The 16,857-nt window shown below is 33.5% G+C and overlaps 7 protein-coding genes across 7 annotated transcripts; 3 read left to right on the top strand and 4 right to left on the bottom strand.

Moving 5' to 3' along the window:
* Window positions 1-154: 154 nt before the first annotated feature.
* Window positions 155-2,908, bottom strand: NPR1 (serine/threonine protein kinase NPR1; the record flags this gene model as incomplete). Its single annotated transcript, XM_004179261.1, has 1 exon — window positions 155-2,908. The coding sequence occupies one exon, from the start codon at window positions 2,906-2,908 to the stop codon at window positions 155-157; it is 2,754 nt and encodes a 917-aa protein (XP_004179309.1).
* Window positions 2,909-4,031: 1,123 nt separating this feature from the next.
* IPI3 (chromatin-binding/pre-rRNA-processing protein IPI3) lies at window positions 4,032-5,570 on the bottom strand (the record flags this gene model as incomplete). Its single annotated transcript, XM_004179260.1, has 1 exon — window positions 4,032-5,570. The coding sequence occupies one exon, from the start codon at window positions 5,568-5,570 to the stop codon at window positions 4,032-4,034; it is 1,539 nt and encodes a 512-aa protein (XP_004179308.1).
* Window positions 5,571-6,273: 703 nt separating this feature from the next.
* On the top strand, window positions 6,274-7,674 carry PBR1 (putative oxidoreductase; the record flags this gene model as incomplete). Its single annotated transcript, XM_004179259.1, has 1 exon — window positions 6,274-7,674. One exon carries the CDS (start codon window positions 6,274-6,276, stop codon window positions 7,672-7,674), a length of 1,401 nt encoding a protein of 466 aa, XP_004179307.1.
* Window positions 7,675-8,236: 562 nt separating this feature from the next.
* Window positions 8,237-8,983, top strand: RPS3 (40S ribosomal protein uS3; the record flags this gene model as incomplete). Its single annotated transcript, XM_004179258.1, has 1 exon — window positions 8,237-8,983. One exon carries the CDS (start codon window positions 8,237-8,239, stop codon window positions 8,981-8,983), a length of 747 nt encoding a protein of 248 aa, XP_004179306.1.
* A 612-nt stretch (window positions 8,984-9,595) lies between these two features.
* SHR3 (Shr3p) lies at window positions 9,596-10,276 on the top strand (the record flags this gene model as incomplete). The annotated part of the gene is made up of 1 exon (XM_004179257.1): window positions 9,596-10,276. The coding sequence occupies one exon, from the start codon at window positions 9,596-9,598 to the stop codon at window positions 10,274-10,276; it is 681 nt and encodes a 226-aa protein (XP_004179305.1).
* Window positions 10,277-10,520: 244 nt separating this feature from the next.
* On the bottom strand, window positions 10,521-11,435 carry MRPL22 (mitochondrial 54S ribosomal protein uL22m; the record flags this gene model as incomplete). Its single annotated transcript, XM_004179256.1, has 1 exon — window positions 10,521-11,435. The coding sequence occupies one exon, from the start codon at window positions 11,433-11,435 to the stop codon at window positions 10,521-10,523; it is 915 nt and encodes a 304-aa protein (XP_004179304.1).
* A 405-nt stretch (window positions 11,436-11,840) lies between these two features.
* On the bottom strand, window positions 11,841-16,448 carry TBLA0B09680 (uncharacterized protein; the record flags this gene model as incomplete). Its single annotated transcript, XM_004179255.1, has 1 exon — window positions 11,841-16,448. The coding sequence occupies one exon, from the start codon at window positions 16,446-16,448 to the stop codon at window positions 11,841-11,843; it is 4,608 nt and encodes a 1,535-aa protein (XP_004179303.1).
* Window positions 16,449-16,857: the final 409 nt, after the last annotated feature.

The following is a 16,857-nucleotide window of genomic DNA, read 5'->3' as shown; positions in this document are numbered from 1 at the left end:
TATTAATATTATGTAGAAAAATTAGTACATACATAATACAAATATTGAAATAAAGGGAAATATTTAATATGAATAAAAAATAAAAAATATGTATATATAAATGTTACAAGTATGGAAAAAATTATCTCATATGAAGTTGATAATTAATAAATGCTCAAATAAATGCTAAATAATGGTGAGAATAATATATATTTTTAATGGCTATTATCCTTTTTTTCCTTTCTAGCCCTGCAATATGGGCTTCACTTTGATCAACAATGGTATGCAAATGATTAGAACCAGCGAATAGTTCAAGAGATTCTTCATTAATACGGCACATATCAATATTTCTGATCCAGTCATCGTTCATAATCTCATCAATATTTACTCTACAAGCTGGGGCAAGGTCGATCATTTTAGAAATGATATATTGTGACTCTTCTGGCAAAGTATGAAGTAACCTTTGTGGACCAATATTTAAATTATGTGGATCAGATGGATTATTGGATTGAGGTTTTGCTGGACTATGACTGCCACTATGTCCATCATTCATAGAATTCCCTGTATTTGGAGAAGAAGATTCATCAATATTTTCATATGATGGAGGATTTGGAGTTTTGGTTACCAATGCGCTTAAAGAATCACAATCTCTACCCGAGCAAAATAGTTTAAAAGAATTATCTTTTAATTTTGGTAATTTCCAAGGGAACTTCTTTAAGATCATGCAAGCAAAAATAATTGCAGCAGACCATATATCTACTGGTCTTGGATCGTATTTTGCAAATATACAAACTTCAGGAGCCAAGTATGGGTCGCTTCCTACAATGCCTGTTGCCTCTACCAAATTCTTTGAGAAAGGATATTGGAAGACAACAGCTGCCCCAAAATCAATCAATTTAACAATACCATCTTTATTAATGACACAATTATCTAATTTTAGATCTCTATGAGCTAAACCGATTGAATGAAGATACTGAATACCTGTTAGAATCTGCTTGAAGCAACAAGACACTTCATCATAAGACATTTTGTTACTCATTACAATGGCGAATAAATCAAATTCACAATATTCCAAGACTTGCCAAATAGTATCAATTTCATAAATGATTTCAATAGTTTTAATTATATTTGGATGTTTTAAAGTGGTACCGATACAATATTCCGAAGTGATTTTCTTGATATAATCACGTTTATTTTCATTAGTAAATTTAGATCTAAAATTTTTCACAGCAAAGATTTGATTATCATAAATTCTTTTAACTAATTTTACAGATCCTCCAGCACCTTGACCTAAATCTTGGCCAGTCAAAATATATTTCTTGGAGAATGGTAAATCAGCATTATCATTTGAATCTTTATTGTATAAATTTTCAAAATTATTTGTGGAGACACTAGCAGATGTATTGTTATTGTTGTTGTTATAATTTAAGCTAGTAGGAGTAAAGTCCAGAGATGAAGAATTAGAAGATGAAGAGAATGAATTATTTGTCAATTGAATATTTATATTTGTAGTGGCAGTAGTTGGGCCTCCTATGGTAGAATTATTATTACCATTGGTGGTAGCAGTATTCGTAGTATTTGTGGCAGTTGAGGAATTATCATCACCTTGCCTTGGAGTCGGAGTGTTACTGCCTATAGATTTACTATAAGAGCCTGGAGAAAAAGACCCTGAAGGAGTTCTACGGAAAAATCTTTTAAAGTCCACCATGGAAGAATGGGATTGATGTTGTAATTGAGATTGATTCTGTTGAATCGGACGAACGGGAATTGATTTTGAAGGACTTTGATATTGAGAAGTATTTTGATTCTTAATATTGTTATTGATGGTAGTATTATTATTAGTGTGTTCCATTTGGGGAGATGTCCCCATGCTGTTATTTGTATTGGTGTTAGTATTATTATGTTCTAAGAATTGATCATTATAAGAAGATGATGATGAATGTTGGCGAGAACCGCTGTGAAAACTGGCTTGTCTTGCCCTTATAGGTTGTTTTGGGATTGATGTGGGTAGAGTAGAAGGTAAGTTTGTGGGTTGATTGTTATTATAACTATAATTATTTGTAGGAGAATTATTACTGTGATAGTTACCACTCGAAAAAAATAAGCTACCCAATTGAGATGATAGCGAACTTGATCTTGATAAACTATGCGTATTATTGTTAGAATGAGTGTTTAAGTAGTTATTTGAATGTGAGTTTGTCCTTGCATGAAGTTTGTGACGAGACACAACAAATCTAGGTTCCACGCTGTCCACTATAGGGGATGAGATAACATTTGAATCAATAGCAGCGATATTGTTCGGTAAAGAGGCGCTGTATTGATTGTGACCGCATTGATTCAAAGAAGCAATATAAGATCCACTTTTTGATGCGATACCTGCATTATTACCATTATTCATATTGGAAGTTGAGTTTGAGTTTGAACTTGGTACAGCGTACGGAATGATTGTGGATAAAGAAGGTATTGATCTACCTGAGGCTGTATGGGCATTATTTACATCCAAGAAACTACTGCTCAAGGGCGATGCAATATTTGTGGTATTAGTATTTGTATAATTTATATTTGAATGTGTATTAATACTCTGAGGAGACATGTTTGAGAAGTTTCTATTATTCATGATACCATTGCCACTGGTGCTGGTAGTAGAGGTAGCAGTTACAGTACTATTAGCGGTCGTCATCATGGCGGTTGTATTAGCGGCCTTTGTGGTGGCGTTTGTAGTGTTAGAGTCGCTAACAGTAGCAATAGTAGGTGTATGGCTTGCGGTTTTGTTTGGATTATTGTTTGTAGGATCTGAGATTGCAGTAGTAGAGGGTGCCGTAGTAGTAGTAGTAGTAGTAGTAGTAGTGACAGTAGTGGCAGTTGTGTTACTAGCAGGGGAAGTAGTTGGACCCCCGGATCCTTGAAGTAATCTTGTTAAAGACAACATGGTTCAAGAAACAGGGAAGTGATGAAAAAAAATATATTATTAATATTAATAATAAACGTAAAAATAAAATGTAATTGGAACTGATAGGATATATATAACTAGGAATTATACGTACAACCCAAGGTAGAAGAAAAAAAATTGAAGAGAAAGAGCCTAAAGGGGACGGAGGTAAGAATTGATTCAGGTGACTATCGATATGTTTATCCTTGGGCAAACAACTCTGTTAGGAACGTCTTGTGTAATGGAAAGGCTGTTTATGAAGCAGAAAAGACTTTGACAGTAATTTGACAACAACAACAACTTGATGAAAAAGTAGGCAAATGAGAAACTCGTGTTGTGATTTCTTTTTTTCTTTTTTCGTTCTGAAAAAACAATTAATGGTGCGAGTAAGTATATTTCTAGTCTTGAAACAGCAACTATTATTAAATAAGCAGCAGTACGATTCACGAGTAAATAGCAATTACAAAAGACAAAACAGCAAAATGGGATTAATTATTTGCAGTTCTAGGGAATTCCTTGCTCGAGATAGAATATGATAGTGAGAAAGGGGAATATACCAAACTAGAAACAAACACGTCTGCAGGAACTGGTAGAATGTATTTGTTCTTGTAATACTAAATAAAAAGCTAGCGGATTTTTTAAACAAATTAAATGGCTAGCTGGAAGTTGATCAAATCCAATCTAAATTCTATTCAAATTTCCATTCATTGATATTCCATTTTATCCTTTAAACTCCCGAACCCGTTTAATCGCGATTTCCAATTCGTCATTCGCTTCACCGTAATAACATCCTCAAAAAAGGCTTAAGATGACACAATATCAAAGTTATGGGAAGGGGGTTTATTCTGAGAATAAGGTTGATGTTGACACTGGCAGAAGTTGTTAGCCGCTGAATTAAATTGTGGATGGTGACGTTGTTGTCGGAAGGCGCAAAATAATATACAGGAACAATATTATAGGCACGTGATATGACGTCATTGACCAGGTGTCATTTGAGTCGTTATTAATGTAATCTTTTTTGTGATGTTTGATTATATATGTTAATGATTACGTATTTTTTGATTATATATATCTTTATTTCGATCGTGTATGGTACAGGTTAATGCAAGTGTAGTGTGGCATGCTATTTAGAGGCGTTATTCTGGTCGAGAAGGGTTTGGTGCTCCTGGAATAACTGCTCGTGCATGTTTCTTAGTTCACCGTAGGCTTCAGTTAAGCTTTTGAGATTTGCCTTCAACTGGACAATTTCTGCGGCAGTGACCGGTGTGGTGGAAGTATCTGTAGAGTCTTCAGAACCAGTAACTTTGACTTCACTGATTACACTACCAAGTTGTGTAAACACTTTGCTTTGATCAGCAATTTCATCCATGTATTTTTCAAAAGTTTGTTCTTCGGGATTTGGTCTATCGTTCAATTGAACCCAGACATCATGGGCTCCCTTTCTATCATATACAGCTCTTTGTAAAGTAGGTATTTTCCAATCTCTTTGGGTATTAGTATGATGAGTTTCTCCAACCTTAATGGCATTGGGTTCCACAACTTGGACCATCAAATTGTTGACGCCATTATTAGCGTCAGAAGAAGAATCTGATACATTGATAATGCTCTGAATGTTTCTAATGATCTGTTTGGAATAAATCTCCAAGATACTTACGGTACCTTCAGAGCCACCAATAATTAATATGCTTCCGTCCATTGATAATTCAATTAATTCAATACCAGTACCATAAATAGACTCTATCAATATTTGGGACATACTATACAATTTACTTCTCGTAGTATCATTAGACTCTTTAATTAAGGTAAAAATCTTACCCTTGGAAGTTCCAGTGTTATTCGTACCTAAAATATCAATTATCGTTTGTTTGTCAATACGATAGAATAACGGTAAAGAGAAGACCCCGTCGTTGGTACCATAATATAAGCATCTGTCAGCATGATCTAATACCATAGTTTTGATAGGCTTTGTATTGGAAAAAGTACAAATCAATTGACCTTTTAATTGGCCTGTTTGAGTTTTGTTTAAACTATAACAACGAATAGTACTATCTTGAGAACTTGTAATTAATTTACTTCCTGAAGATGATAAATAATCGCCGTATGTCTTGGACAGAACAAAATCTGTTATTGGTAATGTATGATCGTGTAAAATGATCAATGGTTTGATATCTTCATTGCCAGAAACTAACTCTACAGTATCCCAAATTATAATTCTACCATCTTTACCACCAGTGATGATATATCTACCATGATCCATACTATCAATTTTTATAATACCTTGGTAATGAGCCATCTGTTTTGCTTGTAATAAACAGCCACTAGATAATTCCCAGATATATAAAGTACCACTATTTGTACCACATAATAATAAATATGGTAGTTCAATAGTACTATCATTCAAATGTTTGACAATATTCATTGAAATGATTTTTTCAGGAATTGGTAATCTTTGATGAATAGATTCCCTTTTCATATTAGATCCATTCAAATTGTACACATTAATTAACGCCTTATTAGATTGGGCAACCAATAAGGATCCGTTTGGCAAACGAACCATGGCATTGGGACCAACAGCATTACTTTGGGATAAAGAAGACTGTTCTCGGGATTGGAAACTGGAAACAGATCCTGAATTCCCGGTAGTAAATATTATTTCTTCCATACTTATTGATATGTATGGTTATAATGCTATTAGTGGAAGGTTTAGCTTATATCTAGCATTTTTTAAAAATATATTATTTTCGATGAGCTAAACTTTTTTATTTTTAAATTTTTCAAATTCTTCGAATTCTTCGCTTCAATTCCTGACCGGCATTATCACAAGATAAATAAAATATTAAGATAATATAAAGTATATAAATAAGATTTTTCTTGATAGATGATTTTAAATCTAAATATTATCAAGTATATCATTATTTTGCTTCTCCATTAGCTAAAACGCCGTGTAATCTCAATACAATATTATTGCATTACTCAAAAAAAAAAAGCTAAGAAGACTAAGGGCTATTTCTTCTGAAACTACTGTTTCTTTTAAAATCATCCTTTTTATTTTTACTCTTTCATAAAAAAGCATATCTAATAATCATTTTGACTTGCTTATAATACTTTTTTTTAATTACACTTTTTCAAAATTTTATGTGTAATAGATAGTCTTGATTAAGTTGGTTCGCAATTTTTTCCCAATGTGGAAATTTCAATTGGAAAATTAATAAAATGGAAAGATATTCTTTACGCGAAGAATAATCAAGTTTATAAAAGGATTAACAAACTTTGAAAATTGTTGGAAATGGAGAGATCTCTCATAGATACAACTAGATCGGTGGTCAGATACTAGGGATACTATCGAAAGAAAGAAAGAAAGAAAGATGCCATTGAATTTTTTAGGTGCTGTGTTAACTGAAGGTACTAGTATTGTGCCTTATTGGAAACAAGTCAAAACCATCACCCCATATGTTTTAGGTGCATCCGCTATTAAATATTGGGCTAGTGGTGGTGCTAACAAATGGGAACGTAATTTGCATGGGAAAGTGTATATTGTCACTGGTAGTACTTCTCAAGGTATGGGCACTTCAGCAATCCTTGATTTGGCAAGAAGAGGGGCACAGTTGATTCTATTGACAAGAAATTTAGATGAATGGACTATTGATTGGTGTAATGATATTAGAGAGCAATCAGGTAATGAACTAATTTACTTGGAAGAATGCGATTTGAGCGATCTATTGGATGTTCGGAATTTTGCCACCACCTGGTTAAATAATTCTCCACCAAGAAGATTAGATGGTATTCTAGTTATGTCAGGCGAAATGGAGCCTTGTCTTTTCTCTAAAAGAAAATCAAGTATTGATGGGTTAGAATTACAAATTGCCACAAACTTTGCAGGTGTCTTTCATCTCTTGGATCTAATGAAGCCAAGTTTTAAAGCTCAACCTCCTGATCGTGATGTTCGTATCATTGTAACTACTTGCCTATGGCAAAGTATGGGGCGTATTGATGTAGAAGATCCTTTATGGCAAAATCGAAAATTTGATGGATCATTGAAATATTTTGCTACATCTAAATTACAATTATCATTATGTATGTTAGAATTACAACGTCGATTAATGCGTTCTATTAATGAAGAAAAGAAGGGTAAAGATACAAATACTTTATCTGAACATGGTGCTAATGTCAGTGTTACATTAGTCCAACCTGGTATAATGAGATCTAATAGCTTACGTCGTATAATAAGTAATGGCTCCATCATATTGTTGATCTTTTTATATTGTATCATCTTATACCCACTCTTATGGTTATTTACCAAGAGTGGTAGACGTGGTGCAGAAAATATTATTTATGCAGTGATGACCCCGGAACTAGAACCAGTTAATAGAACAGATTTAGAGAAGGTTAAATATATTGTTGATTGCGAAGAATCCAAATTAATCCGTAAAGAATTCCAAGATGAAGAATTACAAAAACATTTATATGATAAGACTGCTTCAGATATCCTAGAATTAGAGAAAGCTATGGCAAAGAAAAGACCCATGAAGAAGAAGGCAAATTATACAGATAATTCAATGAAAGTGGATAAGGATAAAGTTTCCAAGGAAAGGGCGTCCAATACCGGTTCTTCTAAGAATTCTACTAACATTAAAAAGACTAATGTTAGTACTAAGGGTAAGAATCAAATTAATGAAAGTAACCTATCTCAAAATTCATCATCTGTTAGAAAACCAAAAAAAAGGCTAAATAGAAGGCTTCTTATAAATTCACTTACTCTGAATTAAAAAGAAAAATCTATAGTTATACAGCATGTACCTATAAAATAAGGCATATCTAGTAATCATTTTTTAATAGATCGATGTAGTTTCCCACTTTATTTTTTTTCTATAATTAGTGAGATTGAAACATTGATTATAAATGTCTAGTGTAAGGTTAAATTGACTTATTCCAGTTTGTAAAAAAAATAGAACATATAGTTTTCTAGTAAACTATTCGATTCTGAAATAAATGCTCAACGATTCTTTTAATACAAATCCTTTATTAGATAAATATTGCTTATATAATATGCATTTATTGCTTGGCAAACAATTGTTGGTGCATGGGTGTTGAGCAGTCTGTACTATTTTTTCGTTTGGTTGTTTTTATTTCGATTTCGGCTCATCGGATTTTTTTCAACATGTTGAAATTTCCTTTTGGCATTGAATTTTTCACTGGAAAATTAAAGTCGATGAAATATTGTCTTTTAATATATAGAAAAAGTTTGTATAGAAAATAAGCTTTGGATATTAGGCGTGTTCTTTGTACTCTATAGTCACTACATAAAACAATCCAACCAAGCTATACAAAATGTCTGAAGCTCAAGCTCCAAAGGTCGTTGTTCCAATCTCCAAGAAGAGAAAGTTAGTTGCCGACGGTGTCTTCTACGCCGAATTAAACGAATTCTTCACCAGAGAATTGGCTGAAGAAGGTTACTCTGGTGTTGAAGTTAGAGTTACCCCAACCAAGACCGAAATTATCATTAGAGCCACCAGAACCCAAGAAGTTTTAGGTGAAAATGGTAGAAGAATCAACGAATTGACCTTGTTGGTTCAAAAGAGATTCAAGTACAAGGCTGGTTCCGTTGTCTTATACGCTGAAAGAATCCAAGACCGTGGTTTATCCGCTGTTGCTCAAGCTGAATCTATGAAGTTCAAGTTATTGAACGGTTTAGCTATCAGAAGAGCCGCTTACGGTGTTGTCAGATACGTTATGGAATCTGGTGCCAAGGGTTGTGAAGTCGTTGTTTCTGGTAAATTAAGAGCTGCTAGAGCTAAGGCTATGAAATTCGCTGACGGTTTCTTGATCCACTCCGGTCAACCAGTCAACGATTTCATTGACACTGCTACCAGACACGTCTTGATGAGACAAGGTGTTTTGGGTATCAAGGTTAAGATTATGAGAGACCCAGCTAGAGCTAGATTCGGTCCAAGATCCTTACCAGATGCTGTCAAAATCGTTGAACCAAAGGAAGAAGAAACCATTGTTGCTCCATCTGTCAAGGACTACAGACCAGCTGAACCAGCTTCCGAAGCTGAAGAAGCTGTTGAAGCTTAAATTGTTTGATAAGCTGTTATATAATAAACTATTTTTTCTTTATATACCTCTTTAACTAATAATAAGCTAATACACTATTGAAAATTCATATTCACGTCTAATATCTTTATTATTTTTTTTTCTTTTCCATCTTGCTTCGAAAGAAAGGATAATGAAGCATGACTCTTATAGGGACTTCTTATTATCGGATGATTCTGCTATATTCAGTACCTCTAATGAAAATATCAAATTCGGAAAATCGTAATACAAGCATAATTAGTTATTCATGTAAATCAATCGAAATTTTTTTTTCAGCTGAGTTAAGAATTCTTAATTGGAATTTGTCTTTCTCGAGAAACTTTATCTATTATCAGCATTATTACCCAATCAGAAATCTTGATTTTTCACATGAAAGAAGCTCCGAATGGAAATTTGTAAAATTATTAATGCTCAATATATAAGAAAAAAAATTTAATTAATAATTCAAGACTACCTCTTTATATTATTAGCCTTCTTGATTAAAGAATATTAAAAAAAGTAATAATTATTTGGTACTACTCCTAAATTTTAGAATCGATTTTTTAAGAATAAGTTAACCACTCCGTGATATACAAAGAATAAGAAAAATAAAAAATGTGGCCATATAAAGTTTTCTGTACAGTGGGTACCTCACTTATTTTAATATCTTCATCTTTTATGATTGGTTTATTCTTTGCATTCCAAGCTTATGATTTTAATCTATTATTTAATAAAAGTGCAACTCAAGAACAATTTCAATTGGCTTTGGAACATTATCAACGTTTAAACGATATTCCTCGTAATTTAATTATTGTTATTTGTTTCATTTATAGTTTAGGTTTAATCGGTAGTGTCATCAGAATTTATAAACCAAACCCAGACTTGACCTATTTTGAATATGCCTCCTTGGCCTTATATGTTCTAGGTATGTGTGTTTTCCTCACCAATATCAGAACCGGTATTGAATGCACTATTACTGGCAATTGGGGTGAAGTAACCGAAAACCAAGGTTTACAAGTTATTGCATCAAGTAATATTATTCTAATTGTCCTATTTTTAGGTGTTTTAGTCTTACAAGCTGCTTTATGGTATACTGAATATGATTTAGAAGTTAGATTAAAGGCATTCTATGAAAGAGAAGCAGCAGCTCAAAGAGCAAAATATGCAAAGAGAGCAGAAGATGGTGACGGTAATAAATCGAAACCTCAAAAGAAAGATACCGAACCATCTCAGAATACCTCTGCAACTACTAGCGGTTCTAAACAAAATACTTCTTCAACTACTAAAGCTGACTAAAAAAAACCAAAATAAAAAGAAAAGTAAATAAATCTGACATTCTCTAACTTGTAAAATCTGTATAATAATTTCGTATAGTTCTTGAAGATATAATTGTACTTAATTTCTAAGAAATAATGTGCTTTCACTTCGAATATGATATATTTTTTTCTTATTTTATTAAGATTAATCGTTTGTGTAAAAATAATTATATATGTAAGGTAAAAACTGAATATTTTAAAGATATTTACAAGTTATATTAAAACTACCACATATAAACGCCTGGAATTTCACCTCTTATTGGAGCATCTCTTAATTGTACCCAAGGTTTACTCTTTTGTTGTTTTAGCTTCTTCTCTATTTGGAGTCTTTGTTTAGTAATACTCTTTGTTTTTAAGATACCTCTAATATGAACATATGGATGATGTATTATCCCTGTTCTACCTCTCCCCTTATAGTCTAGTCTCTTAACCCATTTACCATCACTTCCAACCCATATCTGTGCAATGTATAGATCATCGGCTTTAAGACCCAAATCCTTCCCATGCTGGATACCCTTTTCTAGTAATTTAGCAACATCTCTAGCAATTAATTTATCTGAGAAATGGCATTGTGTTAATGCTGCACGTGCATCTAAGCCACGAAGCATTCTTAATAGAACAGTGGCTTTTTTCATTGAAGACTTTATTCTTGTAGATTTCATATAGACAGAAGGTTCTAATGCATCTATTTCTTCTTTTGTTAAATTTAATTTATAGCGATATGGAGAGTCAGGTAGTTTGACCTCGGTTAATGGGTTGTATATTCCCCTATTTTGTTTACAATTTTCCTTATAGATTCGATATTTTAGAGCTGATAAGTATAATTTTGGCGCAGCAGTTGGTTCAGGGTATAAGGATTTTATATATTTTTGAAATGATTCGTCATTGTGAATAGTAATTTTGCTAATATCAATCTCTTTCTCATCATCATTATCCAATCGAACATCCTCCATTCTCTGTGAAAGTGCAGAATCCTTATTGTCTACAAGTTTAGTGACTTCGCTAAAAACATTGGATGGACTACGTAATATTGGGCTTGTATACAATGTTCTTATTGTGTTATTCGTGCTGTTGTATCGAAAACAATTACCTCTTAAAATAGAGAGCGTATTGGCTCGCAATAGCTTGAAATTGTTCATATTTATACTTTTAATGATAGCTGAACAATCTACAATATACTCGTAATAATTATTGGGAGCTTTAACCCATCAGTAATTAGAGAGACTTCTTATTTTCGTAATCTTAATTGTTAAATCTCTTAATATTTTTACTTCCTGATTCCCGGGATTCGAAAAGGGTCCGAAAAAATTAAGCGGTTATAATTCAATTCAATGTATAACCAATAAAATAACTATCTCAAAGATAAAAATGAAAACTTATTGAAACATACAAAAATTATACATAGAAATAAAATGTTGAAATAGTATATATGTATATATACTTAAATAAATATTTAAAAATGTAGAATGCAAAGTGTAAAAGATAGGATAACAAATGTAAGAATGGGAAAAAATAATGAAGCATAAAGCTTCTAAAAGTGTCCGTTATATTAATTCGCTTAAAAATGCATGCGAATTGGGTTCAATGAATGAAGCACTACTAGGGCTATTAAGTGATATGGAGGTTTCACCAGATGATACTAAGGACTCATAGTTTGATATTGAAGTATTCGCAATTGAATTATGGGGGTTAGTAGCTGGTGGTGTGAGGTGGGAATCTAGACTACTGCTACTATCTTGATCGGGTAATGCTGCCTTTTCATCTTGGAAACTATCATCAAATGGATTGGAACTGATTTTTCGTGACATATTTAAATTCTTGTTAGCACGATTTGCTGGAATTTGAGGTTTAGTACGAGGTTTTCCATTTCTCCTTCTTTCTTTTCTAAATGTTCCTTTATGCCAATACAGATATCCAAGAACTATAACAACTAGTAGCGTACCTCCAACACCACCAACTACACCACCAACAATAGCACCTGTACTACTACTTCCATGGTGGGTTGTATATGGTTTGGTTCCTCCATTATGGATCCAGTTTTCGTAAACCTGAATATTTTCTGTTAGTGTTTGGCTTGGGAAATTAATTGAAGTAGTACAATTTGCTAGAACTCGAGTGGTTGTGGGTAAATCAGTAATAAGGTTTGTAGTAGAATCTGTGAAGTTAAAAGTTTCGTTGAATACAAAGTAAATAAACCCCGAACTTATATATGACTCAACATATTTTTTACTGTGGACGTCTCGAGAGGAGGCGGTAGAGGATATAAAAGGTGTTGTTTCGGGCCTTGAAACTGATCCTTGGATAGATATTGTTGAAGTATCTTTTTGAGTTGATTTGTGACTACTATTAAATGATACTAAATGTGATGTACTTTTGAGATTAATTTCTATTGGTTGTATGACGCTACTTGAAGAGCTAATCGTAGAATTATCTATAGTTGTCTTTGTATAAGAAGGTCTACTCCTTGAATATAAAGTTTTCTCGTCACTTCCTGAAGTTACATAAGAGGACCAATTATCTTTGGAAGTATCAACAATCCGAGAAGTATCTAAACTAGATAGGAAATTTACCCTTGAATTGTAAAGATCGGTCGTAGGCATGGAAGTGGTGTATTGTAACTCAAAATGTTCTTGTGAAGAAGATGTATTGTAAGCATCAATAGTAGATGTAGCAGAAAATACCGGCAGAAATGAGGAACTGTCATATGATGTTAAAGTTGAAAAAGAAACTGTGAAACTAGAATTAGCATTAATTGTAGAAAGAACTTCTTCAGACTGGGTGCTCAATAATTGCAAATCTGAAGTACTATTATTTCTGATAGTGTAAAATGAATCACCAATGCTAGTTTCTGACTCAATTGAATTTATATGCAAATGACGTGAGGAAGTGGAGAGAATAGGCCCAAAAGAATTTATACGGTTTTGAGAGTTATCCAATATTGAATATAATTGTGCAGAGTTAGATATAATAACCGTGGTATAAATCACATCAACATACTCCAAGCTTGAGTTTACAGTAGATAGGATTAGAGAATTGTCCAGACTACTTCCTTGGAAACTAGAGATTGTATTGGTAGCAGTATATTTGAAAGACTGAGGTTCATTAACACCTTGTTCTCCCAAGGTAGATGATTGAGACAAATTTGTACTAGCCAAAGATTGGTCACTCAGAGTCGTAACATCTGGAAATATGATGTTATCAGAAATTGAAAAGCTGGGAATCAAATTTCCAATAAGAGTAGCGGATGATGAAGCTTTATAGCTATTAAAGGATGTGGGTGTTAAAGAAGTAATTTCAATAGAGCCTAGAGATGGAGTGCTAGGAGCGTTTTCATAATCTGTAAAAACGTAATTTGATGTACCTAACAAGATGGATTGTAGGCTATCGATCGCATTTAAGTTTGAAGATTCGATATTTGAAATATCAAATGAAGTTGTAGATGTGAGATAGTTCAATTCTTGAGAATCTATTTGTGTTATAGGAGTTTCGGGTAATGGAAGAGTAGGTATGATACTGAGCTCATTGGTAGCTGAAAATTGGTTTCCACTGTTTGAGTTTAGATTCGTAGAGTATTGTACGGAAGGTTTGAAGTTTGATGAAACAGAAATATCTGGTATCATAGTAATTAATGAGGGTGGTTCACTAGAACTTGGTGATAAGTTAGCCGTTGTGAAGGAAGCCACATATTCACTCTCACTAGAAAGTAAAGCCGATGAAAGATTTTCGCTTTCTATGATAGACGAAAAATCTAGCAAAGTGTTCATGGAGCGTTTTGATGATTTACTACTAAATAATACGGATGCAGTAGGAATAGTTCCACTAGGCATTGTTACAGATAATATAGCTTGAGATAATATTGTATCATAAACTTGTGTGGGCTCTGTAGAAACCATGAAAAGGTCTTGCGAACCTTGAGTTGTTGCAGAGAAGGTTGATAATATTGTTCCACTTAATGTATAAAGCTTATCCTGAGTTGTAGAAAGATCAGTTCCTAGTACTTGTGATGGAAAAGAATTTAGATTTTCAAGTAAGTTACCACTAGAAGTGGTACTAATGTTTTCTATTGGGGATGCATTGTTAGAAGCTATTGCATTTGGGGGTTGAGTACTTGATATAACTTGTTCATTTAACAGTTGATTATCTGCAGTATCTGAATAAGCCAAAAAGTGGCTGTTGGGTGGATTAATATCTACTCCGTAATTAGTGTTATAATTAATTGGTAATACAGAACTTGGGTGACTTTGGGAATTTTCAGTCTCGAAATGTTGGTTGTCTATTTGCCCAGTAACAACTACAGGCTGATCGGCTAATGTATTAGAAATGATTATAGGTTGAATGTTACTTGGTGCCAAAGCAACCAACTGCTGTGTAGCTAATACATCAACAGTAACAATAGGTTCAGTGTTAACTGGCTCAGTGTTAACTGGCTCAGTGTTAACTGGTTCAGTGTTAACTGGTTCAGTGTTAACTGGTTCAGTGTTAACTGGTTCAGTGTTAACTGGTTCAGTGTTAACTGGTTCAGTGTTAACTGGTTCAGTGTTAACTGGTTCAGTGTTAACTGGTTCAGTGTTAACTGGTTCAGTGTTAACTGGTTCAGTGTTAACTGGTTCAGTGTTAACTGGTTCAGTGTTAACTGGTTCAGTGGCTATGGGCTCAGTAGCTATGGGCTCAGTGTTAACAGGACTCTTAGCATCTAATGGCTGCATAACTAATGCATCAGTAGTATCTATAGATTGAATGTTACTTGGTTCCATAGCAACCAACGGCTGGGCAGCTAATATATCAGCAGTAGTTATGGGTTGATAGTTTGCTGATCCGGTAACAGCTATTGGTTGGTTATTAACTGTATTAGGGTCATATAAAGGTTGATTGTTTACTGTTCCGACAACTGCTAGCGGTTGGTTATCTATTGTACTGTAAGTGTATGTAGGTTGTGGGCTGGCTAGGCCTACAACAGCTAACTGCTGGTTTTCTAAGCCGTCACTGATTGTCACAAATCCATTATTTATAGACCCTGCAGTAATCAAGGGTTGATTGTATATTACATTAGAAGTTGTTACAGGTTGCTGGTTAATGGAGTAATAGGCAGTCAATATCTGATTAGATAGCGTATCGTAACTGGATGTCTGTTGAGTATTAACGAAATTCGCGTCTATTAACTGCTGATTCTTTATTGAGTCCGAATTAGCTAATAGCAGATTGGAAATTGAATTAGTAGTTGCAATAGATTGATTGTTGACGGACCATACGGCAGCTAATGGACTGTTAGATATTCCACTGAATCTGGATTTGCGTGGAATGTCGAATGACCATGTAGTTGTAAATAGTTGGGATATTACATCATTACTGTTAGTTATAAGTTGACTATTTAATGATCCGACTGAAACCAGTGGCTGACTAGTTATTGTGTTTGAATCTATTATTGGTAGATTATTCACCGATCTTGAGTTAACTAGTTCATTCGAAGTTGTTACAAGTTGGCTATTGGTTGAATCTACAATGGCTAATGGCATACTAGCTAGTGTGGTAGAAGGGATTATGCGTTGGTTTGTTGTCGATTCAATAGCAACTAAAGGTTGGTTAACTATTGTGGTAGAAGTACTAAAAGGTTTAATATTAACTGGACCCGTAGAAACTAATGGCTGGTTTATTGGCATATTGGAAAAAGTTATAGGTTGGTCGTTAATAGAAGCTGTAATAGCTAATGGCTGGTTAGCTATTGTATTTAAAGTTGTTATAATTTCATTGTTAAATGGTTCAGTCGTAACAATTGGAGAGTTAGCTACATTATTAATGGATGTTGTAGGTTGATTATTTGTGGGGAATGTGTTTAGAGCAGGTTGGTTATTAGCGGGAGTAGTTTCCAACGAATTAAGATTCTGAATACTAGTTGCTTCTGTTTGTTGTACTTGTATTGAATTTGTAGCATCTTGCTGATCGACAGCAAAAGAATTTTCTGGAATTGAACTTGGATTTCCATCCAACTTCATATTAGGAGTGGAAGGATTTTGATTTAAGCCATTCACAGGACTGTTTTCAATTGGCATAGTCATCGCTGGTGATGAAATCAAAAAAGTTGTAGTTGGAGTCTGCAATGAATTTGCCCAAGGTTGTTGCAAACCAGAAGGGATAGTATCTGCTTTAACAGTCATATCCTCCTTAACAATAGAAAGACTCACTTTTTGAATTAGACTATCAAATCCAAATAATTACTAGTAAATTTAACAAAGGAGAAACAACAGTATTATAAATAAACTTTGGTACACTTCTATTAAGATTGTTATGTTAAAATTTGTATTATCAAACATCAAAAATTCTAAGTCGTATATCATTCTTAATATTCGAACTTTGGACTATGGCATTCGAGGTTTTCAGCCAAAAATTGTGAACTGAGGTCACAAGTACTTTAGACAAAAAGTTTCATGAAACTAGAAAATTCAGAGTTATCCACGAATCTTGTTCAAGAGTTCCATTATTTACCTTCCCCTGGTAATGTTTACAAATACAGATATTGTTTATTTATAACTCATATTATTTATCAATAGGTTCTATAAAGGGCAA

This window comes from Henningerozyma blattae, chromosome 2 (genome assembly GCF_000315915.1).
Source record: "Henningerozyma blattae CBS 6284 chromosome 2, complete genome".
NCBI classification, from domain to species: Eukaryota; Fungi; Ascomycota; class Saccharomycetes; order Saccharomycetales; family Saccharomycetaceae; genus Henningerozyma; species Henningerozyma blattae.
The sequence above is the reverse complement of the archived record's forward strand: the minus strand, read 5'-3'. Positions and strand labels throughout refer to the sequence as shown.